At 51.1% G+C, this 25,364-nt stretch overlaps 1 protein-coding gene and 2 non-coding genes across 4 annotated transcripts in view; 2 read left to right on the top strand and 1 right to left on the bottom strand.

Annotated features, from left to right (window-relative positions):
- The first annotated feature begins 3,908 nt into the window (after positions 1-3,908).
- VAC14 (VAC14 component of PIKFYVE complex) overlaps positions 3,909-25,364 on the top strand; it is a 60,170-nt gene continuing 38,714 nt past the window's right edge. The window contains exons 1-12 of one of the 2 annotated variants that reach the window (XM_057376432.1): positions 3,909-4,061; positions 7,338-7,488; positions 8,078-8,245; positions 8,914-8,976; positions 10,843-10,950; positions 11,719-11,828; positions 12,797-12,903; positions 13,893-14,027; positions 14,276-14,428; positions 16,541-16,595; positions 23,056-23,200; positions 23,489-23,554. In XM_057376432.1, the coding sequence (XP_057232415.1) occupies positions 3,958-4,061; positions 7,338-7,488; positions 8,078-8,245; positions 8,914-8,976; positions 10,843-10,950; positions 11,719-11,828; positions 12,797-12,903; positions 13,893-14,027; positions 14,276-14,428; positions 16,541-16,595; positions 23,056-23,200; positions 23,489-23,554 (1,365 nt within the window). In that variant the 5' untranslated portion in view covers positions 3,909-3,957. Of the gene's footprint in view, positions 4,082-7,337; positions 7,489-8,077; positions 8,246-8,913; positions 8,977-10,842; positions 10,951-11,718; positions 11,829-12,796; positions 12,904-13,892; positions 14,028-14,275; positions 14,429-16,540; positions 16,596-23,055; positions 23,201-23,488; positions 23,555-25,364 lie in introns of both variants that reach the window. The other variant, XM_057376433.1, reaches the window with a different exon arrangement.
- TRNAG-GCC (transfer RNA glycine (anticodon GCC)) lies at positions 6,466-6,536 on the bottom strand. Its single transcript has one exon. It is a non-coding gene; the product is annotated as a tRNA-Gly (tRNA).
- Positions 15,462-15,532, top strand: TRNAG-GCC (transfer RNA glycine (anticodon GCC)). The gene has a single exon. It is a non-coding gene; the product is annotated as a tRNA-Gly (tRNA).

The raw sequence follows: 25,364 nt of genomic DNA, 5'->3' as shown, positions 1-25,364 counted from the left end.
CACGGGCTGCAGCAAGGTTAGATGTATGGATGCTTAAATTCTACTCATCTCATCTTCCTGAATCTTGATATTTGATTCCCTTGGTATCAGACTGAATTAGTTTATTCTGATCACTTAAAATACCAACAGTGCTTAATGTGGATCAGAAATAATATCTGACATGCTGCCCTTCTGCCAGGCTCTTGATGAGCAATTTGAGGTGTTAATAGCTCAGAGACCATCTTCATTTGCAGCTCTGCCATGCAGAATCACATGGTGGCTGCTGAGGGACCCAGAGAAGATCCATTACTGCTTAATTAACATGCAGAGCAGAACAGGGAGCTGTCAGAGCATCCAGAGCAGGAARGAGCCAGCAACGGGGCTATGCCAAAGCCTTTGGAGCAGAGGCTGCTCTCCTGCCAGATGCTTGGGACCCTCAGCTGCCACCAASTGAGCAGCCTCAGGTGACTCAGCATCAAGAGGAGCAAGTGCCTGCAGGCTCATGTCCAGCAAAGCCAATTGAGGGGGAGATGGGGTGATTAAAAGCTGAACACTGATTCAGCATTCCCACTTCCAGAAACCAAAATTGGTTCTAAAAAATGGGAGTAAAGAGAAACAGGCAAGCAGCCAGCAAGTGGCCCCAGAGGAAATTAATTCCTCGCGGACTTCACTGGAATGTGCTTGTTTCTCTGTTATTATAAAATATATGCATTGTTCTAGCATCAAAATTAGATTTCCCCTTTAGCTTGTAATTAAACCCTAATTTAATTTGGCAGAAGATGACAGGGGCCTCCAAGCAGAGCTAACAGCCCTGCTTCTTCTTCTCCACCTCCCTCCACTTGCTTTTGTTGACATTCCTCTTCATTCCAGAGTATGCTCATGAAGGTGCTGTGCATCAAGAAGGGCTGCACAAAAAAACTTGTTGGGATTTGATAAGACCCAGCTGGAGATTGGGTCAGCAGTCAGGAGAACAGGTCACTGCAGCTGAGCAATCCTAAACATTCTCCCCACCCTTCCTGAGGGTAAAAGAAAGTAAGTGAGTGTGTTTTAGAGATGAGACTAATAATCCATAAGCACAATATCAGAGCACTTGGCATGAGATAATCTGGAAGACAGTAGGTGTTGTTAGATAGAGCAAAGCAGAAAAATTAGGATGATAGTTTATCTTGTCTAAATTACTATGAAGGCAGGGCAACATGAAGTAGCCAACTGGAAGTGTTTGAGATGTGCAACAGCTGAGCTGGGGCTTTCCAAGGACAAAGGCTTAGATGAAGCGTTTTTTTTCTGTGCCAGCAAGTCAGCAGTCATTATTTTTTTCCTTGTTTCTGTAAAATGGGATGATCCTGGGTGATTCCCTGGGGTTTTATTAAGCTATTCCCTGGGGTTTTATTTATTTTATGCTAAGGGAGTGATTGGAGCCCTTATCTAGGAGAAGCCCAGTTCCTCTGCCCTGGGTCCTGTGTASTGGGGCTCTGACCTGGCCTTTCCCAACCCTTTAGTGGCTGAATTGGAACAAGGGAAGTMAGTTTTCTGCCCTAATAAGCAATTCCTTATGTAATGTCCTTCGAAATAATCTTTACTGATGGTGGTGTTGATTTATTTTTGTCTTCTTGCTTTTGTACTGTTTTCATGCTGTGCTTGTGCTTGTTGCATATGTCTCATATCACTGCAGCCACGGGATTTGCCATGTCTCATCTGGTGCCTCATTATTTACCTGCTGTACTGCATGATTCAATTAAATGAGATGATTTTTAACTGTTATTCTGGAAAGYTCTGTCTCTTTGGAGCAGATTCCTCTCATGAATGGCCCTAAATCGACTTGAGGGAGAGAGGCGAGGGCGGGTGTTGTTGTGAGATACAGGAGCACCAGCCAGCAAAAACACAGTGGGTATTCTGCTGCACTGCTTGCCCAGTGGGAAATGGTTTAGTGCCAGCTGAAATGATTTCTGTGCCTCTCCTGCAGCCGCAAAGAAACTAAAGGCAAAACCTGACCTTCACTATCAGTGGAGAGGGACATCTCCCTTGGGTGAGGTTCCTGTGCCTGGCCCTTGGTAATAGGAAAGGGTACCCTGTGCTGTACTTCAGGAGGCACCTGCTGGGTGATTCAGAGAAATGCCCTCTGATCCTTTGTAACAATGGCATCCTACCTGTCCAGGTGAGGACCTGCTCAGGGAATGCTCTGGTCTGGGAATTGGTGCTTGTCCCATGGAGGAAAGTACCCAAAGTACGGCAGACCTGGGAACAAGTCTCAGAAATCCTTTTTAAGCAAATGACTGACTTCTGCTCTCCAGGGAGGGAGTTCTTCTTGGAATTGTGATTTTCTGACCAGTCTGTCCTCTTCGGCTGAACACAACACAGGAAAGGTGGGGGGGGATTTTCTGCCCTGTGTCTCAACTCACATTTTGTTCTCATGGGTATGTGTGATGTCCCAGTTCTATTAGATTGTATTTGATCCCAGTTTACTACATTTTCATCAAACTTGGTTGTGACATAATTACATTCTGCTCATTACTTTTAGTACTTTTTTCTGTCTGATTTTACTTGACCTTTGTGCTAAGTGCTGTTTGAGGTGGGGAGACGTGCTGGGCTCCCTGTGCTGCACCAGTGGCACTGTGGTGTCAATCCATGTGCCATCCTGTACTCACACCAATGTCATTGTACTCTGCGTCCCCTTTTCTTAGTTTATTTTGAGGACTTTTGTGGAGAAGGTAAATTCTTTAACCATGAAGTGTGATCATCCATGGAGAGAAAATGTGTTGTCCCCGCCTTGMCTTGGCCAAGCAGCAGCCAGATGTTAGAAATAGTTTTCTTCCTTGGGCTTTCTGTCCTCCAAGCTTTTCTTGCAGAGTCCTTGCAGGGTTTCCTCCTAGCAAGTTGTAGGAAGTTTTTCTGTTCTTCTAGACATGGTTKGTTTAGTTGTGGGGGATTATCACCRCGTCACTGGACTCCCTAAGGTYTTTACTGCATGTGGGGAGGTACCAGCCCGAACAAAGGCAGCACTTGAACCCATAGCCAGCCAGCAGAAACCRAAATCCCTCTTTGGCTCARTTTTCCAYATRGCAGGAGCTGTCTGGAAGCAGATGGAATGAGAATTGGGCATCAGCCCTGCAGAAAAGGCTCCATGTTATGGGAAGTGGCATCATCTGTTCTGAACTTTCTCCATCAAACCTCAGATAAATGCACAGTGAGATGCAGATTCCTGGCATCGCTGCTCACCACATCTATCCCTTTTGCTGTCAATCCTGGCCTTGCCAGTAATTCCATTTTAGCCTGGGCTCTGGTTCTCCCTAGGTGGGACACCTGTATGCAGGATGTGCCAAGGGCATCACAGGGATCTTGAAATTAGATGTCCCGGTCACTTTCAAAAGGCACCCTGTGAAGTGGCCAGATATGCTGACCCAAGGGGGAATCCTTTGGACAGGAGATGTGCCACAGGCTGAAGAGTTGCAGCCTGCACCGATGCCMCCATGCCTTGAGGCTCAACCCTCACCTGCTGAGGAACATCAAGGCATTCAGTCCAARCATTTCACTGRCACTTGAGGGSAATTTGTAATAGGTGTAGCTGGGTACATTTACCTGTATCTATCTGTGCGTCTGTGTGGGTGTATACGTGAGTTTAATTTAAAAACCTTGTAAATAATAGAGTGAGTGACTGTTGCASTTACAGCTAAGCCTGTCGAATCAATTTGTAAATGTYAWATTAAYCAATGATTAAGTGCTATCTAAYCCTTTTAGACATRAACCGGTGACCAGAASCGGAGCWSTGCTGCCTCGGGGTGCCCGGGCGAAGGCGCCTCTCCCTAATGAGGCTCGGGTTAATGACCCGGGGTGTTAATGAGCCGGGGGTGCCGCGTGTCTCCGCGCCGCGCGGGGGCGCTGTGCGGCGGGGCGGGGTCACGTGTGCGCACCGCCCGCCGGGGTCACGTGGCCGCGCCTCCCGGTCGGGGTCACGTGGCCGCCGGTGGCGGCGGCGGGGCCATGAACGCGGAGCGGGATTTATCGCCGCTGACGCCCGGCGTGGTGCGGGCGCTGACCGACAAGCTCTACGAGAAGAGGAAGGTGGCGGCACTGGAGATAGAGAAGTGAGGGGCGGGAGCCGCCGGTAACCGGGAGGGCAGCGGGAATGAGAGCGGTGCCGGTGCGGGCGGCCCCGGGGCTGTGGTCAGGGAGCCCGGGAACGGCGGGGAGGGAGGTTGGGTTGCTGGGACTCCCTGCGGCCCCGGCGTGGCGGGAGCCGGTCCGTGATGCTTGRGTGCGTCCAGCCGTGCACCGGGCGGCGGGAGGGAGCGGCCCGGCTGCCCGGCGGAAGCTGAGRACTGCGGAGGTGGCGGTCACCCCGGGATGTCCCGGGCACCGGGGCTGCTGGCCTGGGACCCTGCATCTCCGGGAAGGGGCTCAGGTGACACGGTGACCCTGTCAGGGGCAGCGCCGTGGGCGGTGCCCGCGCAGGAGGGRTCTCTCCCAGAGCTRCTCCCTGTCTCCCAGCCCCATCCCRCCGGGCGCTGAAGTTTGTCCCCGAGTGCGTCAGTTCTTGGGTGCCAGTGAGGACCCGCTGGCTCCAGGCGAGTCCCAAGAGCCCCTGCTAGAAGGCTCATTCTGATGATGGGTGTCCAGTGCAGCTGCACAGCCCTGCGCAAATGAATACACGAGCGGCATCACTGTAGGAATTTCTTGGAAATGAACTGCTTGTTCTGCTGCGACACATCCAGTGTCGTGATGCCATCCCATCTCTCCCCAGAGAGCTCACTCAGGCCTGTTCCATGCTGGATCCTGGCTGGAGAGGTGGGATGTGCTGCTGTCATTCCTGGCCGTTGGGTGTTGCCCTTGTTTCTTCCTGCTCAGATGCTGTTGCAGCAGATATCAGGCCTACCTTTGGAGCTTCCAGGCAAAAGTCTGCAGGCACCTTTTGGTATGGCTGTGCCCCTCTGGTGTTGCTTGTAGGTGTTCCCAGCTCATCTTCTCACCCTCACTGTGGTGGTCTGGGTGCTGTGCTGGGCCACAGCTTTCCCTGGGGAGGACTGTGTGCCCGTGGGCATTGCCTGAGAGCTCTGCTCCCACAGGAGATCTGAAGCATCACCTCAGCGTGCAGCCCAGTCCAGAGCTGGGAATGGTGATCCAAGTTGGTGGGTGAGTTTTGGGTGGGAGATGTGGCCATGGTGACTGCAAGGGGAACAGTCAGGCACTCATGGCAGTTGGTGACGTGGGGATGGAATCGTTCTGCCGAGGGTTCAGTGAGGGATGGGGTCTGGGAACTGCCTGCCTCGAACACAGAGGGTGCTGTGTGAGGTGAGCAGAGAAAAATGGCACTTGGGACAAGGGTGARTGTGCGCTCCAGTACAAACCCAGCTGTGATCCCCTTCTGCTGTTCTGTGTGTTTAGTTTTCTCTAATTTTCTCACTTTGTTACAGGAATAATTTATTGTGCATGGGTTGTGGTGTTGCAGGGTGGACTTCCTGTGGTGTCCTCATAACGCGAGCCTTGGGGTTTACTTTGGCAACCCCTTTGCTGCACTGTGAGGGGTGATGCTCTGTGCCTTATGCAAGCACCTCTGCTCCACGTTACTCTGCCCCAAGATTAAGGGTTGGTGCTTGCCTTACACCTGCCAAAGTCTTCTCTGGGGTCAGACAGTTCATCTGATCGAGCTGGAAGTATATCTTGGGAAGAGTGTGAGGAAGAAAACGGCAAGGGCCAACCTTTTCTACAGATTTCACAGGTTTAGTTCATCTAGAATCCATCACAGAATGGCCCCAGCAGCATCGCTCCCATATCTGTGGCATCAAGCCAGGAGGGACTTGCTGCCTCTCGCCTCAGGAATCTCCTTATCCTTTGGCTGGTAATGCAAGAGCAGCTCCTGCTGCTTTCAGGCTCTAACGCTGCACATTACTCTTCATGCCTTTTTGCCTCATTAATTAAATCTTGAGCCCTTTAAGCTCACGAAGGAAGTCTGTAAACTTATTCCTGTTCAAATAAAGCTCTGTCTGTGAGCAGTAATACAATCATACCAGTGGTCTGTCTTGCCCAAGCTCAGTGTGTTCCTCTTCTTGGAGCAGAACTGGAAGTGGAGCCATTATCCCTAAAGCAGCAGTCTGTGAGTGTGGATTGGGCTGTAACTGTTGGAGAACTTGACTTTGGAGTGGGGAGAGTGAGGGAGGGGCTGCCTGGTGCCCCCAGGGAGAAAAGGAAGCAGCTGCTTTGTGCCGAGTGAGATGAGAGCAGAGCTGGTGTTCATAATTTTGGAGAGGAAAGGTTTATAAACATCTTCTGTAATGATTTTCCTGGACTGCGAAGTGCATAACTGGCCAGTGGCATCTGTTTGGAAGTGTGAGATTCATATAGTGCTAAAGAAACCCTGTATGGAATTAACCAGTGAAAGCTTTTGCACCTTTATTGACAATTAAGGTAAAGATTATTATTTAGGCAGAGTTTTTGAGGTGTCTAGGTCTTCATTATGGATAGAAATGCAAGAAAAAAGGAGGAAAAGAGCACTGCATTGGCCGGGAATCGAACCCGGGCCTCCCGCGTGGCAGGCGAGAATTCTACCACTGAACCACCAATGCTGCGGTGGCCTGCACAGCTGCCTGCACAGCTGCCTGCCCCTCCCTGCCGGGCCAGGGGCGCTGCTGCCAGGAAAATGGGGCTGATGAGCTGGGTGTGCAAGCTGGGACCTGGAGGCAGTTCTGTAGGCTGGAGCAGAGATACAGGTCTCTTCATCCACAGCGGATGTGTTAATTATCACTGGGTAATGAGCTGCAAGTACCTGGGGAGGGGCAGGTATTGTATATGGCAACTGGGTTTGCTTTTTGTTAAGTTTTGCGCTGTTTAGGCATATATTTAAATACACTGTTAGAAGTAACATTAAATATATGGGGTATTAACTGAAGCACTGTATAGGTGGCTGGAAGGGTCCAAAACCATGGCACTGCATGGGTCTGGTGGGCAGCAATTCCCTGCCAGGCCACCAGCACTCCAGGTGGGTGCTGAGCTCCCATCCTGTGCCATGCTCTGGGTGAATGACCCTGATGGTCCACCCTGTTGGAGAGGGTGTTTGAAGATCTGGTAACGTCTCTGTAAGGACACAGCTGCCCTGGGTTGGCCCTTGGGAGCACATCCTGGGCTGGGAGTTTGTGCATGGTATAGGAGGCTGCAGGCTGGAGCAGCAGGAGGGCAGGGAGCTGCTGGTGGATGTGAGCAGAGGAGAGCTCTGGTTTCACTTTTGAGTTCCTTCAAAATTCCCCATTCAATACCGCTTTCTCTGGTGCTGTTGTTGCTCAAAGTCCCTGTTTCTGAAACAAAGCCCCTCAGCGTTTGTATCATGCAGGAACTGAAGTTCCCTGTGTGCTTCCCACTTCTTTCCCCAGGCTGGTTCGAGAGTTTGTGGCTCAGAACAACACATCTCAGATCAAGCACGTGATCCAGATCCTCTCACAGGAGTTTGCACTCTCCCAGCACCCCCACAGCCGGAAAGGGGGACTCATTGGCCTCGCTGCTTGCTCCATTGCCCTGGGCAAGGTAGGWTTTTTGGCTTGTACAGGTTGTGGTGAGTGAACAGTGGCCCCTCTTGTGTCAGTGTGATGGGGATACTCAGGCTGGTGGCCCCGCAGCTCCTCGGCTCCCTCCCTTAAATTGCAGCCTACAGCTGGGTTTTAGCACACTCGGCCGCATCCTTTGGGCCCAGGAACGCTCCCTGGCCTGGGTTACATCTTGGCAGCTCCCTAGGTGTGGCTAAAGAGCTTCTGTCCATTTTCAGTCTCCAGCAACTGGACTAGACTCAGCAGGTTGGGTGCTAATTTGTGTTAATGGAGCTGTTAAGAGTCGAAGCCCTTCCATCTCCTTCGGTGCCCTGCTGAGMCTGGTCCAAGCTTGGAGAAGCCCATCCCGGGCTCCTTCTGCCCTGCAGGCAGGAGATGAGGTTCATGCCCAGCAAACCTGATTGCCAAAATTCAGTAATAAAATTCAAAAATCATTAGTAAATCCTGTCCAGCATAGGTGATTAAAGCCATCACAGGCCTGAATATTTGCAGTATGCTCCAGGGCAATGCCATCTCTTCCTCTCCCTGTATCATGGYTCTTAGCTAACCAGTCTCCTCCTGCCCTGCAGGACTCTGGGCTGTACCTGAAGGAGCTGATTGAGCCAGTGCTGACGTGTTTCAATGATGCCGACAGTCGGCTGCGGTACTACGCCTGCGAGGCTCTCTACAACATCGTCAAGGTGGCCAGGGGCTCTGTCCTCCCACACTTCAACGTCCTCTTTGATGGCCTCAGCAAGGTAAGGAGCTTCCTCTTAACCCCCATGTGCTTTTCGAGGACTAGTCCTCATCATCTCCAAGTCAAACCAAGTTGTCCGAGGTTTTCTTTCCAAGCAAACTGGTTTGCTTTGACCCAGACAGGTCTGAAGGACAGAATCACAGAATATTCTGAGTTGGAAGGGACCCACAAGGATCAGCAAAATGAGCAGTTTCTACTCAGTAGGCACTGATACTGTGGGTATGAAGTTGACTGTAAGGTGTCTTGTCCTCTGTCCTCACCTCCAGGATGTGTTCTCCTGCTCCTTGTTGAATGGTATTAGAAAAAYGAGGCTGAGAGAACTGCTGCAGGCAAGGTGGCTCTGCAGCACTTTGGCTTTGTGAGCTCTGTAGGGTCGAAACTGTCTGTGTATGTCTGCCTTTAGAGATTTTCACTGATAACCTGCATTTCTCTGCTCCTTGGGAGTGTGACTGCTGGCCCATTAAGACCCCATAGCTAGGTGAGGTGATGTGTGCTTGATATCCCCCTTAGGAAGTCTCTCAGGAGAATTTTTTKGAGTATAATGATAAGTTGGAGATCAAGGAACTTTTGTATTGTTAATGGAGAGCAGCAGTCCTGTGAGCCTCTTGTGAGCAGGGAGCAGACCTGGGACCCACTGTTGCAATGTCTCTTTCTTTCTGTCATTCACAGCTGGCTGCTGATCCGGACCCAAATGTCAAAAGTGGCTCTGAGCTCCTCGATCGRCTCCTCAAGGTATTTTTGCTCTCCAGCTGAGAGTCTTTGGTGCAAGCTGGAGACATGTCCTGGCTGGGGACATGTCAGTCCTTGGAGCTGCAGCTAAAGCCATCCCACCCCAGTCCTGTGCCTGCTGCCAAAACATTTCTTTCTCTTGCTGACTGCAGCCTCTTCAGTCTAGGGTCTGGTGGCCTTCTCAGGCAGCTGGATGGAGGTGCTGGTGGGTTATCACAGTGCCATGTGTGCATTCAGCTCGTGGGAGCTGGTGGAAGTGAGGTTTGAGTCTGAGGGTTGCAGTGCTGTCCCAGGCRRCAGARGGGCTGTTCCTCTGCTCTCCCTCCCTTGCCTGAGGGAGTCATGATGTGAGTGGAGCCGCTCTGCTGCTGCTTCAGGGTGTGGGCGTGGTTCCCGTTCCTGTTCTGCTTGCTGATGGGATTTTACTGCCACAGACCTCCCAGTTCCTTTTCTGCTGCTGTTCAGAGGTGAGCAGCYTCCTGCCAGGTCCCAGCCCCASARTCCAGGACTGACAGCTCAGCCAGGGCTTGGGATGGCTCTGGGGGCAGAGCAGGGCATGACATCACCAGTAGTAAAGCCCAGCCAGCCCCTCCTGTCAGACACTGGCAGGAGGATGTTCTGAGCCATGCAACATCCAGTTTCTGGCGGCAGCAGCAGCAGCAGTGGCTTTTCCATGGTCAATGTTCCTGGAGCTGTAGGCTCCACAGCTCTCTGCAGCCTAAGCCGAAGGCACAGGGCAGCTTGTGGCCAGGGCCAAGATGCTCACCCCTGTGGAGGGTCCAGATGAGAAATGGGTGGGCATTTGTCTTGGCAGGCCCTTTCCAGCCCAAGTATGCCTGGAGCTCTGGGCCATTTAGATCTCCTAATCCTAGGTGTAACCCTAACCCTAGCCCTAGTTAATTACGCAAACTCAAAATCTGTGTTTTCTAGCCCAGAAAGATGGAGGAGCAGCAATGTTGGGGTGCTGCTGCGATGGCCTCTGCTGGCCCTTTCCAGCCCCAGTGTGCCTGGAGCTCAAGGCTCTTTAGATCTCTCCAGCCTGAGCCCAGCCTCAGCCTCTATGGGCAGCATGGCACTGGGCCAGAGGGGGCTCATCACCACAGGTGGCACAGATTAAAGAGGTGCAGTTGGCAATGGAGGTACCAGTTAAGCCCTGGATCCTTAGATCCAGGGGTCTCACTCAAGGTTCTGTTCCCCTCTCTTAGTGCAAAGGAGAAATCCCCATCAGGTAGCCTTGGCAGGCCCTTTCCAGCGCCAGTGTTCCTGGAGCTCTAGGCTCTTTAAATCTCTCAAGCCTAACCTTACATGTAACCCTGACCCTGCCCCTAGTAAATTAACCCAACCCAACTGGGTACCCAAACCCAGCCTCTTGCTCCTTGTGATCCCAGCAGTTCACTCAGTCTCCTCTGCTTACCTTGCTGCTGGGAGATGTGTTCCACTGCACCAGGGCCAGGCACTCGGCCGTGCAGCAAAATCCACCAAGCGTGTARAAAGAGCTGTAAGGGGAAGTCAGGGGACTCTCCCACCCCAATCCACGTGGCTACATCAGAAGTGCTTGCTCATGTGTGCAGCACATCACTGAGGCATGAATCAGAGAAGTTCCCATCCTCTTGTTCAGCTAGGCTGACACACAACAGGCAGGAGCATCGCTCTCTGGGTCCTGCTGAGCATTATTCCCTGCCTGAAGGGGATTGCCAGCTCATTGCCTGAATAAACTGCAAAATGATTCCTTCTCCCCAGGTCTCCTGACCTGCAGACTCATACTTGTCATCCTTTTTCTGCCAYGTGCCTTAAAAATCCAGAGCATGAGGGCTGCTGTGTGGACATGTGTTGGCAGCCATCCTAACACCCTGTGCTTGGACTCTGCAGGACATCGTGACAGAGAGCAATCAGTTTGACCTGGTGGGCTTCATCCCACTGCTGCGTGAGAGGATTTACTCCAACAACCAGTACGCCCGTCAGTTCATCATATCCTGGGTAGGTACAAGGAGCCATGTGTGCCTGCCAGTCCAAACTCCAGAGTACTGTGTCCCTTCAGCTTCCCATATTCAGGCAAACTGCAGATATTCACGGTGATGTGTGAGCTCAGGCACCTGGATTTATTTGGGCAGGGTTTTAAGCCAGCACAGGGTTTTTCACCTGCTTCTTTAAAAGGCCAGCTCCCTGTCACTTTGTTGTTGCATCACGGGGACATCACACTGTGCTTCTGCCAAACTGTTGAGGACCTTGCACACCAAGTTAGAAAGTACACTTAACATTGTAGCTGTATAAATGGACATACTATGCTCTAGAAGTTACAGTCTCCCAAGGGGTGGTCCTGGGCTGCTTTCCATCATGCAGAGGTGATGGAGAGATGATGCTCTCCAGGAGGGAAGGGATTTCCACTTGCTCTCTCTGTGCAAGGCAGGAACTATTGGAGTCTGAGGGGATGTTTTTCCCTTTGCTCTCTCTCAACCATGCTGTTACCATCCCAGGTCTGCCTGGATACATCTTGGCAATCATTCCTGATCCCTGCATTGTTTACAGAGCTGTGATTGGAAATGAAGCACTGCTGCAGGCTGATCACTTCCTTGTGCTAGTTCAGCTGATTCCTGAGATGAGCAACTCCACACCGTCCTCTTTTCTTCACCCCCCAGCACACACAGCTCAGCTCTGAATTCCTCAGTATCCTGCCACATTTGTGCTGGTGATGTTAGTCAGCATCTCCAAAACTCACTTCTGCTTTCATATTCCTTCGTGATCTAGATCCTGGTCCTAGAGTCTGTGCCTGATATCAACCTCTTGGATTACTTGCCAGAAATCCTAGATGGGCTCTTTCAGATCCTGGGAGACAACAGCAAGGAGATACGGAAAATGTGAGTGTGGAGGCTGGCAGAGTGCAAGGGCTGTGTCGTGTTCACTGTTCATCCATCACTTTTTCCATTTGTTTGCAACTCTTGGGTGTACCTGAAGCAAAACTCCATGTGTGTGGTGGGAGACGGATGAGCTTGGGCAGTGGATCAAAGTGTCCTTGGCAAGGGCTTCCCTTGTCTTGTAGCTGTGGAGGACACCATACTCTGTGCTGGGGGACAAACTGTTCTGTCTTGGTTGAGTTGTTGCCTTCCCAACAACCGATGCTGGAGCCTGCAGAGGCTCATGCGTGGTTCTGGGATGGCACATGAGCTCTCTGAAGAAACTTGCAGCATGAGAAACTTGCAGAAACTCTCAGCAAGGCAGAGCTCCAGCCCAGCATCTCCTGGGTGGAGAAGGGAAGCAAGGATTGGGAGCTTGCTCCACAGATACACTGCTGGTCCCAAGACAGAGGCATTTTGAAGCAAAGGAGAGTCTGCATGTTCTCAGGGAAGTCAGAAGTTCTTGGGCATTTTGTGCTGGGAGAGAGTGACTGGACTGGTTTTGTAGGGCATAAATAAGTGGTRAGACTGGCCTGGGTCTATCCCGCTGCCAAGCCTTTCTGGATCCTCCCTGTATTTTTTTTTTCCCAGCACCTGCATGTCAAGGAACAAGTGCTGAAAGCTTTGGGCATCACCTGCCCCCTGCTCCTCTCAGTGCTCCACATCCCAGGCACCTCCATATCCACAGAGCCTGGGTGGTTGTGGGGGAGTTGTGGGAAGCTRTGGGGGGCTCCTGGCTGCCCATCACCTCTGTCCTTGCAGTTGTGTGCAGTCACTGCCATGGGGCAGGGTGAGCTTGTCAGCCTCATCCTTCCTGTGTGGAGACACTTCTGCTGTGCCACCAGCATCCTTCCATGGGCACATGGAGTTGATGTTCTTCCTAATTTTTCTAAGGTGACCCAGTGCTGACCAGCTGCTTTGCTTCTCTGCAGGTGTGAGGTGGCTCTTGGGGAATTCCTCAAGGAGATCAAGAAGAATCCCTCCAGTGTGAAGTTTGCAGAAATGGCCAATATCCTGGTGATCCACTGCCAGGCGGCAGGTGAGTGCACAGGACCAGGTAGTAGCACCAGCCTCCTGGTTTGTGGTRCCCACTGTAGATTCAGGCCAGGAGTTTTCCAGCAGGCTGTTTACTAGCTCACCTGCTTGCCTTTTTTTTTGTGACTGCATGCAAATCCTGCTGGAAGAGGGAAACAGGCATTTGGCACAACTGCTTTTGTACTGTGCATCCTCTAGCCACAACACAGGTCTGGCATCCCCCCAAAGCAGAGGGGCTAAAAGAAAAATATTTGACACCTGTGGATGTCCAGCACTTCTAGAAGGATCTGTTTAGGGTCCTGCTTTAACCTTTGGTGGCACTTGGTGCATGGGTCAGAGAGTTAAGGATACGTGTGGGCTTTGTGTCAGTGCTGCACTGTCCAGCTTCCGTGGACCTGCTGTGTGGGCAGTGGCAGAAGGTTACAGCTGTAGTTGGGGACAAGATCCTTCTCAGGAAACACATCCAAGYTGTGCTCATTGAGCTTAAACTGCTCTTTAATTATTGCTGAATGGGAGTGGGTTTCTTGGGAGACAGAAAATACAGATAGACTAAGATTGGTTGCTCTTGATTAAACTCCCAATGAATTTGCACTGTTTAAGTTTAAAATCTGGCCTTGCATCAGGCGAGTGCCCCAGCAGTGGTGCCTTTTCCAAAATTTGGGGAAGCTGTTAAAACCCCATATCAGATGTATGTATGATGCTTGACCCAGACATACAGCTTCAATGGGTGTGACCAAAGAAATATGCTTATGCATTGGGAAGCTTGGCAGAATACTTGGAAATGAGTAAACCTGCATTATGGGTTAACTGAAACCTAATGATCATGTTTAATCTCAAACTCAAATTAAGATCTTACTGATCTCTGGTACTAAATTGTCCCAGGCAAGGRTCTCTCAGGATGGAGCAGAGGCAGMTCCCTGCTTGCTGGTTGTCCTTGGCCTGTGGAGCCAGTGCTGCCCTTTCCCTCACCTTTGCTTGTCCCATGTCTTGCAGATGACCTGATCCAGCTGACAGCCATGTGCTGGATGAGGGAGTTCATCCAGCTGGCTGGCCGGGTGATGCTGCCCTACTCCTCAGGGATCCTGACCGCTGTCCTGCCATGCCTCTCCTACGATGATCGCAAGAAGAGTATCCTTGTAACTCAGAGCTGCTCCCATTCCTGCTACAGCAACCCACAGGGAAGCGCCTGTTCCAGTGTCTGYTTCCTGCCCCTGGGGTGCAGGTCCAGGACCAAGTGATAGTACCTACACTGGCCCTTTGGATGTGAGGGGGGTTGCAGTAGCTGGGCTGGGGCAGCTCTGGTGGGGCTGCAGTGGCTTCTCCGTGGCTGGCACCTCCATGTGGAACTGCATGTTCCTTACACTGCCTTCACTCAGACATCAAGGAGGTGGCGAATGTGTGCAACCAGAGCCTGATGAAGTTGGTCATMCCAGAGGATGATGAAATGGATGAGGCCAAGCCATCAATGACTATACCAGCAGAGCCCACCTCGGAGGAGAACCTCTCCAAGCCAGAGGCAGCAATCACTGGTGAGCCGCAGTTGGTCTGGGCCAGTAGAGGTGTGAGGAAGGTCAGGGTAATTTTCTCAAGAGAAGTTCTTGAATTGRTTTGGTGTCTTGAAGCAGCTTAGAGCACATGGGACCTCTGTGCTTTCTTTGGAGACCTGTTGCACAGATGATCCTCTGCAGAGACAGACGCATTTGTTGCAGTCTGCATAAAAGGGTCATTGCTCTGGCTTGGAGCCCAAGTGGTGCTGCAGTGCCGCAGGCCCTGATGAGCACCCCCATCCTCTCACCATGCTTCCCTTCGACTTAGTCATTGAGTTGATCTGAAAAAGATAATTTCTAGTGTGGGAGCAGCTATCATCACCCAAAGGAGAGCTTAGAGAGCTATGTTAGTCCTGGGGGTGCATCAACAAATGCATAGAGGATGTCTGTGATGGRGACGGGTATAGAACAGAAAGGAGAAGAATTTTGGATCATTTCCAGATTCATGGTGCTCTCCAGACCATATGGCAGGTATTGTTCCAGTCCTAGAATTTCCAGAACCTAAAAGGCAAAAGTTTGCAAGTGGAATGGGAGACCTGAAGGAGAGTTCAAGTAAAAAGRAACTAAATGGTCCCCATGAATCCATGCCTGGGAACAGCAGTGGAGTTATCCCTCCAGCATCCCTTGGATGCTGTTATCCTGGCATAACTAAACGTTTCTTGTGGCACAATGCATCTTTGTTATCCAGGTGTGTGAAATAATGTGTTAATGTTTAAATCACAGGGACTCACCTGTGTTCTTCTAAAGCTGCACATTCAGCCCAGCGTTCCTCTGTAACACGCCCACCAGTGGTTTTGGAAAATCCTGCCGTCAGAGGGAGCAGGAGGATGGGATTAGGACTGAGGAGTTTTCTTGTCCAACGGCAGCAGTGGAAGGCGGGGAAGCGGAGAGCTGCTGGGGGAGTTGCCAGGGCAGGGTGTGGTGGCAGCAGGACGTGGGTGGGTGGCAGTGGGTGCGAGGGKGGCGTTTGGGGTGCGAGGAGCAGGCGGCAGGCGCAGGGGCAGTGCTCAGGGCAGCATTGGTGGTTCAGTGGTAGAATTCTCGCCTGCCACGCGGGAGGCCCGGGTTCGATTCCCGGCCAATGCAACACTTGTTTTCCTTCTTTTCTTTCTTTGATTTCCATAACGTGGACCCAGGCACCTCAAAATCTCAGTCTAAATAAGCATCTTAGTCTTCAGTAAAAGTGCAAAATTTTTCATTACCTAACTCTGTAGAGGTTTTCTTACTAAAAGAGATAAAGCAGAAAAATCTACTGCCATAGCACAGCAGCAAAAACTTTTTTATTCCTTATTTATTCCAAGAATAMCTCCTTGTATTAAAATCTATCACAGAAGAGCTTTAAAATATCAACAGAAAACTCAATTGCTTGGTTCTCATCCTCTCTGGTGTCAAATTTCACCTTGAAGCAGGCAGGATYAGATAAAACTGTGATGCCTTTCTGTGAGAAACTCAGCTCTGCTCTCTGGGTGTGCTGATGTGGTGATGTTGCTTGTGTGAGTAGAGTCTGTTGGCACAAGGGGGCACAAAGAGTCAAGTTCCTCTTGTCGTGCTTTGTCACCATGCTTGTAAGACCCATTTTTAGCATGGAGCAGAGGCTGGATAGCTGTTGGAGTCACTTGGCTTTGACATGGAGTCAGACTATGGCCAGGTGGAGATGTCCTGGATTGGTTTCTACCTTCATTTTGTATGTGGTATCTATAGACATTGAAATCATCAGAGTCAAAGGCAGCTCTGCAGTCCTGAGCTACTTCTKTGAGAATGGCTGAAACCATTCTCAAACCAGACACATCAGCAGGATGTGTCTGGGTGTCTGCGACAGGGGAGGAGACTGAGTTTGGGGCAGAGGTCTGAAGCTTGCCCACCTGCATTTTGCTGGGTAAGTGCAGTTCTGTACCAGCTTGTCTGGCAGCAGAGAAGGGYTTGATCAGAAGTGTAAAATGCTCACTGCAGGCAGAAGGGTTCCCTTGGGTCCCTGGACTGGTATATGATGACTGGTGATGTCTTTGCAGAAGGTCATGCAGCTCTCCAGCCTCCCAGTCCTGTCTACCTTCCCCATAACCCAACTAGCTGTGTCTCCTGTTTTTCTGCCCCCAGGTTCTCTGGATGCATCTGGTGACTCCAGCAACAGCAGTGTCTTCACAGTAACCAGGTAGGGTCTGTGCTTCAGAGGGGCTTGAGAAGAAGGGAAGGCTTCTCAGGGTACAGACAATGACTGAGASAGGCTGGGCTGGGGTGGAAGGCAGTTGGGGTCTCTTGAGTCCCACTAGGRTGGATGACTGGGGATACTCTAGGAGCTGACTGCTTCTCTCTGATGTAYTTGCACCAAATGATTTTGTGATGAACCAAGGTGTTACTTCCCCTGAAGAGACTGACGCTGTTCCATGCTGCTGTCTTGGCAGCCCACCACAGCACRGGGCTATGGGGCTGGAACTGGGACTGCACAGGTCTTGGCCCCCTGCCAGCCTTGTGTGGCATAGTCAGCCCTGCGCCAGTGCTGTGCCCAGCACGATCTCTCCCAATATCTTACCTAAATTATCTCTTCTGCAAATACCTTTCTTCCCATCTAGCTATCTGAAATGACAGACAAATCCATCTGTTCTAATAGCTTTCCTTTCCTCCTGCTGCCTGCAGTTCCTTTACTCAGAGGTAGTGATTTCCAACACTTTTATTGTGCTGATGCTTGTGTTTGTTTGTTGTTGTGATCCCCAAAATAGGATGCCTTGCTTTAGCTGCATCCTACCAGCGTGATGCCCATCACAACACATCCCAGAGCAGTGCAAGCGTCAGCTTTTCAGGTTGATGGTCTGTACTCTCTGTTCCTTTTTTGCATTTCTACMCAGCCCAGCTGCTCCTGGGYCTTAATGATGCTCTTAGTTTTTTKGGGTTTTTTTGAAGTACAGGTCATTTCATTTGTACCTAAATGTTGGTTTATGGCAGTTAAATTATTTTCCCTGGATTTTTGTGTTCGCTGTGTCCTGACCCTGCTCAGCTTTTGAAGTTTAGCAAATGCATAARTGGATGTGCATAGGACTGAAACGGGGAATGGAGTGGGGGAAGAAAAAGAAGAGGCATTGGGTCAGGGGGCAAGTGATAGCCACAGCTCTGTGCTGAAGATCTTGCTTGTGGGGAAGAGAGGGACTGAAAACTGAAGAGGGACAGAAGCRGGGAGAGCTGGGATGACTTGTCCCAGTGTCACCGAGAGCCAGGAGAACAACTGCCCAAGCTGAAATGTTCTGTGAGCAYCTCAAGCACTAGGGAAAACCATCCAGGACAGCAGGCAAGACCCTCCATATCTCTAAGASACCTGGTTTTGCAGAGGGACTTTTTCTTGTGCCCTTCTAAGCCCTTTTCAACAGGAAAGCCTTTCCAGGCTTTACTGTGGGGTTTAGCTACCCTGTGTGATTCCTCTGCTGGTCCAGYGTTGGGACCTGAAACATTTTCGCTGTGGCATCTGTTGTGGGGGACTAACACAGTGTTGGGGGACCTGACATGGCTGATAGGAGCCCTGGACGTCAGCCTGGTGCTCCATCCATCACTCAGGCTGTCTGACTGGACGCTGGAGCTGGAGGGAGGTGGGATCTGGCACCGGTGGCCATTAGCAGCCATAATTCACACCGGGGAGCAGCAGCTGCCAGCACACYGAATGCCCACTGGGTGTCAAGACAGGACTGCAGGAAGCCCTTGCATTGCTGGGAAAAGCTGGAAAGCCTGCAAACAGAGGAAGTTGCAGCTGCCTTTTAAGATGAAGTCACTCTTTGCTTCTGTTTTTGTTCRTTTCCCCCCCTGCTTCCCCCGGCCTCCCCCGGCGAGCAAGTGATGGAGCATGGCCCGGCGCCAAGCATCCAGCTCTCACGCCCCYTTCCCCTGCCCTCCCCAGCCGGCTGCAGAGGGACAGTGCTGCAGCAGCAGGGAAGGGAGGACCTTGGTCAGTGGGGGCAGAGGAGATCATGGTCTGGCGTCTGCAGAGGGCCATGTTCTGGGAAGATGCCATCCAAGAAGATGACAGGGCCTGAATGCTCGATACATGGATGCATTCCTGTGGCCACAAACTGACACATGCACTAGCCACCCCCACTCCTAAAACGTGCTCCAGAATGTTTCCCARGTATTTGCCAGCTTCACTTGGAGGGAGTTTCCTGGTGGCATCTAYTAGGAATGGAGACCATGTCTGTGCCAAGACAGACAGTGGCTGCTGGGAGAGTTTCACTGCACAGGGCTGGAGGGGTTTTGAGGCTCCCTGTCCAGAGGGGAGGCCCCACTTCCATCTTSGGCAAAAACTGTCATTGGAAATGGACCAGAACCGTGTTTCAAAGGCACTGAATCCTTCCCGTGGCCTGGCTGGCCATGCTGCTGCTGCCCTCATTGGTGTGAGCCYGGATCAGGAAGGGGAGGTGGAAGCGTGGCTGCTGGAGCAGAGCCCGGGCTTCCTTCCGTCGGTCTGAGCTGCCGCAGGAGAAGATCCAGATGTCTGTCCTGCGTCAGTGGACCAAAACAGCTGGAAAGTGATTTTTAGCCTCTTGTAACTGCATTGGTGTTTCAAAACAAGACCTGGACAGTTTGAGACAACTTCCTAATGGTGCTACTGGGCAGAGGGTCAGGCACAGGAAGCAGTCAGTTTTAGGCTKGCTGGGTGATGGGACAAGGTTGATGGGACCACAGTCCCTCACCAAACTAGATAAGGGACAGGAAATTTCCAAGAGCCTTCATGGTACTTCCTAATGCACAGAAGGCTTCATGGTTTGGGTGGTGGTCAGCAGCACATGGACATGTAAAGCTGTGTGTTTTGCAGAAAGGGCAAGTGGTTGCCATGTGGCTGAACTGCACAAGCCTTCATTTAAACTAGGCTTTTAAACGTGGTGGTTAGGGCTTACTACAAAGCTAAAATAGCTACTGCTTGTCTCATGCTGGAGGTTGCTGTACCCTCCTGTCCAGAGCCTAATGCACCTTGGGGTGCAGCTGGGGAGCTCATGGAGGTGGGAGCACTTTGGTGGAGGATGGGAATGSTGTTGGGTGCTCTGCAGCACCCAGGAGATGGTTGGCTGAAGGCAGCATAATGGTTTGCTTTGAGCTAAGGCACCAAGCCTGCCTTGCAATCCCATTCTTCAGCAGCTTGTATTGCATGGCATTTAGGTCCAGGGTGGCTGTTCCTGGCCCATCTCTCCAGCCTGGAGTGAGGACATGGCTTCCCTTTGCTGCCCCCACTTCATGTTTGGGTGGATGAGCTGGAAGGGAACCTCAGGCACTGCTTCAGCCCTTGTCACAGTGATCTACAGCTTACTGGACTGGATGCCTCTGCCTTGTTGCTTCCCTGGGAGATCTTGGAAACTGCAGTGAGCAGAAGGAAGCCAAGAGCACTGAAATGAGAGCGATGGAGGACAAGAAAGTGRCAGCTTGTGGGACCAATAGCAGAGAGGAGCTATTTACCTCCTGGCCGCTGGCTCGAGCCTGTTGAGCAGCACAGCTGCCAGCCTGGATGGRAGCTGCCCTTGTGACTTGGACCACTATGAAAGAACCAGGATATTTCCACCCTTGGCAAKGCCATTTTGCTGGGCTTGCCTAAAGGCTAGAGCCTGGCCTGGGCCTTAACCTTGTCTGAAAATGGGGTCAGGAAAGCAGCTGGGCCAGGCAGGAGGCCAGGAGAGAGATGACAGCTCAGGCATTGGCAGAGAATAGGCGACTGCTGAGGAGAGAGATGGCAGAAGCCCTTGAAGAAAGGGGAGAAGTGTGAAAATGGGTTGACAAAGGACATGGAGTGAAAAACTTTGCTGTGGGTTGAATGTAGTGGGAAAGTAAGCTCTGTCACGTGCTGGAGGGTGCTTTCTGACATGGGGGGATGTGCTGGGGGATGGGTCTTCTACCCCACCACTGAGCTTGAGCAAAAACTCCCAGAATGCAGAGGTGAGAGCCTGGCACAGCCCCCATCATTGCTCAATTTGCCCTAAAAACATGTTCTCGCTGTCACAGGCGTACAGCGGGGGCGGTGCCAGGGCCACGCTCATCCTCCGGAGGAGAATCTGGGGTAGTGGGTTAGATGGAAGTGATTGCATGTGACATCTGCCCTGCCGCAGATGCCGGCGCTGGGAGCCGGCGTGGCAGGCCCAGAGGATCACATTAACGCAATGCCATTACTGCTGCTCCCACTCCCTCCTGCCTGGGGATTAAGGAGAGCCAGGCCAAGCTGTGAGCCCGGCTGCAGAGCTGCAGCAGGGCTCAGCTGCTGCTGGAACCCCTGGAAAGGTGGTAGCCCATGGTAGTCTGGTGCCACTCTGTCCCAGAGGYAGAGGAGTGTGGTTGGTGAGAGGTTTTTAGCCAAATTTACCATGTTCATCAGACCTCTCACCTTTCATGGTGGTGCCCTGGTTTTGTGCTGAGTAAAGGAGCTGCTTCTCCACCAGTAACCCTCCTAAAAGGTTTATCTCAGCAGCTGTGGGCAGAGGGTAGCCAGGGAAGAGCTTTTCCCAGCTGCAATCCCTTCTCGTGGGAGGTGAGCTCAGCGAACCCAAGGGCAGTGGTACACGGCGTGGGTGGGAGCTGCCTGGCTCCAGGTCAGCCCCGTGCTCCCAGCCACCGCTTGGGCTCTGCTCGGGTGGGTTTGGGCTTGAGCCACCCAGGCTGCATCACAAGCAGTGATGGAGAAGGGRTCTTCACAAGTGATTTTGGCACAAAACAGATTGGAAATTGCTTGTAGAAGCAAGTTTCTACTGTGCTGGTAGAAATCCAGTATCAGCGGACGAACAGTGCTGTGGCAACCCATTGCAGCCTGCATCCTGCCCACTTGCCTTGCAGCAGCATGGAGCTGGTGGGATGTGACAGCATCAAAACCACCTCCAAACTGCCCACCTTCAGGCACCAATTCTCTGTGCTGTCCTTTTGGCCTCTTCCCTCTGMAAGCATGCATTACCCTGAGGTTTCTTTTTCCCCATGCTGTGCAGGCAATGCGTATATTTGGCGTGGAGGTGTTACTGGGTCAAGGTTTCGTTCTCCTGTTCCATTTGAAGCCCTGTGCTGGGAGCATGGCAGGCTGTGCAGCTGCCATGGGAGATGGTTTTGTAGGAAAAGCAAATACAGTGTTCRTTCAGCCTGGTTTAAATGGACTGGGATGCTGCTCCCTTGGACATCTCTCCCGAACTCATCCTCTGGGTCCCTCCTTCCCCTCATTTCCGTGWGTCTAAGCATTTGGCCCTCGGCTGTTGTTTTCAACATCAAAGTGAAATGCAATTTTCAGCCCCCAGCATCTGTTACGTGAGGCAGATCAAGCAGTCAGATCCCTGCAGGGCTCTGAGGGGCTGCAGCCTCCTCGTCTCGCCCTTACAACGTGTGTCCTGGGGAAGATCAAATCCTATTAAGCCACAGCTCTACTTGCAAATTATACCGTGAGAAATCTGCCCCTTAGGATTTCTTATCAAACAAGATGCACGGCAGCTCTGTGCACGCTGGAAAAATCGRCAAGAGCCTGGTCCAGCCTTGAATAATTCAGTAGCTTGGGTAGAAGAGGCGTGATATGGCTCTTGAGTGCAGCCTCCTCTTGGTGGTTTCCTCCAACCATCTTGGTTCTAACTGTCATCTGTCCTTAAATGAGTCTCCTGTAACACATACTCCCCATGTCTTTGCTGTCAGGAAGGCAGGAAGCCATCAGGTAGATTTCAGGATTACAATCAGGGCACAAAAAATGCTGTATCATGATGATTTCTACATTGGGGACACCTGTCTCAATGCAGGTCCCAGCTATTTGGGAGAAAAACTGGGGAGCAAGAACTAAGAGTCTGCAACAGCTGTCAATTTCTAACACACAATGTCCTGGTGAACTAAGGGAGTTACTTTCATCTGTTGTTTATGATGGAGACTTATCCTGCCTGATCTTTTGGGATGGCTTTTGGGAAGCAAGATGGAGTTCTTAATGCAGTGATGTAGCAGGGAGCTGCATCCCAAACCCACTGCCAGACTGGGCACCATCTGCAGTTCTCAGCACAAATCCATTGGGATCAGCAGAACCTGGATGCCTTCATCAGTCTGGAGTTTGTGTACACGTGGGTTAATGTTCTCTGAAGCTGTTAGAGCTGGTCAAACTTGAGGTGGATTCTGTGTGTATTTTATGGATCTCTAATCCCAAATCTGGCAACTGCAGTATTGACCAGTTTCTCACAAAGACATGATACTGTTTCCTTTTAGAGTGGTGTCTTCTCATGGGTAGATACCAGCTGTTTTGGGAAAAGTGGTAACCCTTAAAGTCTGGAAGATTTCTGTTGMTTCCAAAGCATTATACAAAAGGACAGTGACTGTTTACATTGCTAAATGTGATAKGACAAGGGGGAGCAGTTTTAAACTAGAAGAGGAAAGTTTTAGATTAGATGTTAGGAAGAAACTCTTTACTCACAGGGTGGTGAGGCACTGGMACATGTTTCCCTGAGCAGCTTTGGATGACCTATTCCTGGAAATGTTCAAGGCCTGGCTGGATTTGGCTCTGAGCAACCTGGTCTAGTGAGTGGCATCTAATGAGGGTTTGAGCTGAGGTGTTTGCTGCAGCCTCTGGAGTGTTGTAGACTTCCCCACTGTGGAAGGAATGAGTTGGATCTTACAACACTGAACCAGCCTCTCTCCTTTCTGTGCAGCTGCGAGAGGATCCAGGTGACCCTGAACCTGGATGGAATAGTTCAGGTGCTGGACTACCACCTTAGTGACACATCCATTGGGATGATGACCAGAATTGCAGTCCTGAAATGGCTTTACCACTTGTACATCAAGACTCCTCGGAAGGTAAGCTGGGGACTCAGCATTCAGCTGAGCTTGTCAAATCCTGGCCTGTTCATTGCCTTGATAGCRTTGCAGATTGTAATTGTCTTGGTAGCTCTGCAAATGTGTGTCCACCTGCCTTTTCTGAGAAGGCTTTGGCTGCCAGATACCTCATAGCTTGAGGAAGAAGAGCCCTTAGCTCAGATGGAAATTGCTGGTGAGGCTTTTGGCAGCCTCCCTCGGAGCAGGTGGTCCTGTGGCAGGGTATTACCAAGCCTGTAGGACTGATGCCACCCATCCTTCTGCTTCCAGATGTTCCGACACACCGACAGTCTCTTCCCCATCTTGCTGCGGACCCTCTCAGACGAGTCAGATGAGGTAAGTGCTGCAGCTGCTGCAGAAATCCTGGAAGCTTACTGTCTCCACATCTAGCTGGGTTTGGGTYTTTTGGTGGAACAGGGGTATTTTGTGAGGCTTGGCAATTGTTGGCACTGGGCAGTTTGTTTCATCCTGCTGGCCAAACTGAAGGAGACCCAATGCAGAGCCTGCAGGCACTTCCCTAGCTGAAAATCCTACTGTATTCAGTGCTCTCTGATGCATAAACCTTGTTCTCCATCTCTGAGAGTTGACCCTTGAAAGCCAGCTCCTAAGAATCCTTTTTGCCTGTCTAAGAAGGCAGATGGGGCTTCACCCWTGGGGTGGGGTCATGGTCAGATCCTTGTTGAGTGGGAATTCAAGCGCAACAACCTCTGTAAAGATGCAAGGGGGATTGTGTCCAGGCATGGCGCACATCCATATCATGAAGCATTTAAGCAGCACCCGCTCCTTGGAGGGCAGCAGCAGCATTGCCTGGCAGGGCTGCAGTGGATGCCAGTGGCATCAGGCTGGCTGGGAACCACTCAGCTTGGAAAYGAGCAAAGATAATCAGGCAGCAAACTGAGCCAGCTTGCTCTGCTGTTTCTCTTCATCTCCCAAGGTGCTGCACCATTTTCCTGTTTCCCTGTCTTGCTTCTTCACCCCTCTTCTCTGGTTCCAGTCATCTCAATTTTGGTGTCGTTATTGTCTTATCCCTCTCTAAGTTGTTCTCTGGAGCACTAATGTCTGGGTGGTAGGCCAGTACCATGGCCCACAGCTGGCCCAGGCACTGGTAGAGCTTCCATCATCAGCTGGACCCTCTTGCCCGGAACTACAAATGATCCTGGCTGGTTTCTCAGCYCAGACCTTCCTCATGGAATCAAAATCACACGCTGTGCTGTGCCTTACATGCTCAGAGCACCAAACCCCTATCCTGCAATAAATCCCATGTGCGAGGGGGTCGTTAAGAGAGGAGGGAAGGGAATGAGCAAGCGAGGGAATGACTTGCAAAGGCAAGCAACTGCCTGGCCATTTTCCATCCCCTGCTGCTTACGATGCAAACCTTTCCAAAAGAGTCCCCAAGCACACATCTGCCTTTGCAACGCTCTAGAAAGYCTGCATCTTGCAGATAGTCTCTCTGGCTTGGCAGGAGATCGCAGTGAGTCATGTTGCAATTACACTGCTTATTAATATTTGAAAAAAACAGTGAAGAAAGGACCCTGGTGATGCATTTCCTCCATGTGACATAACTGGGAATGGCTCAAAAGTAATTTTAAGCTGATTTATTTAATCCTGCCTTCTATTTATTTAAATGTTTGGAGGTGGATTTTTTTTTTTTTTAAGGAAATCCATAGACGAGTCAATCCATTAAACACCACCACTCAGCTGGCTGTCAACCAGATTTGCTGCTCTCTGCAGAGGAAATAGAAATGACTGAATTAGTAGTGGGGTTTTGAGCTGGACATTTTTAGGAATGATGAGGTCACTCTGATCTAGCTAACCTGCAATATCAGTGCCTGATAGAAAGGGCATGTGGGGTGCTTGCGTAGCCAGTCTGGTGTTTGTGTGCACAGTCATATCCTGGAGCCARCCATGACCCCCAGAAACTCATGGATAATGCCCTGGGGATCCCTTGGTCAGCATGGGGGCCTGTGTGAGCTAAACATCATCTCTGATGAGGAACAATCTCCCTCCCCTTTCCATGCTGTGCGTGTTTTGTGGTGTAGCACAAGTTGTACACACCTCTTCAGAGAGTTTTTCTGCTGTCGTCATCCTGCAATGCTGCCCTCCCCAAGGTCACCTGCTGGGCAGCAGTGTCAGTACCATCTTTATT

This window comes from Malurus melanocephalus, unplaced genomic scaffold (genome assembly GCF_030028575.1).
Source record: "Malurus melanocephalus ecotype Western Australia unplaced genomic scaffold, MMel_1.1 scaffold_279, whole genome shotgun sequence".
Classification (NCBI taxonomy): Eukaryota; Metazoa; Chordata; class Aves; order Passeriformes; family Maluridae; genus Malurus; species Malurus melanocephalus.
Note: the sequence above shows the minus strand (reverse complement) of the source record. Positions and strands in the feature narration are given on the sequence as shown.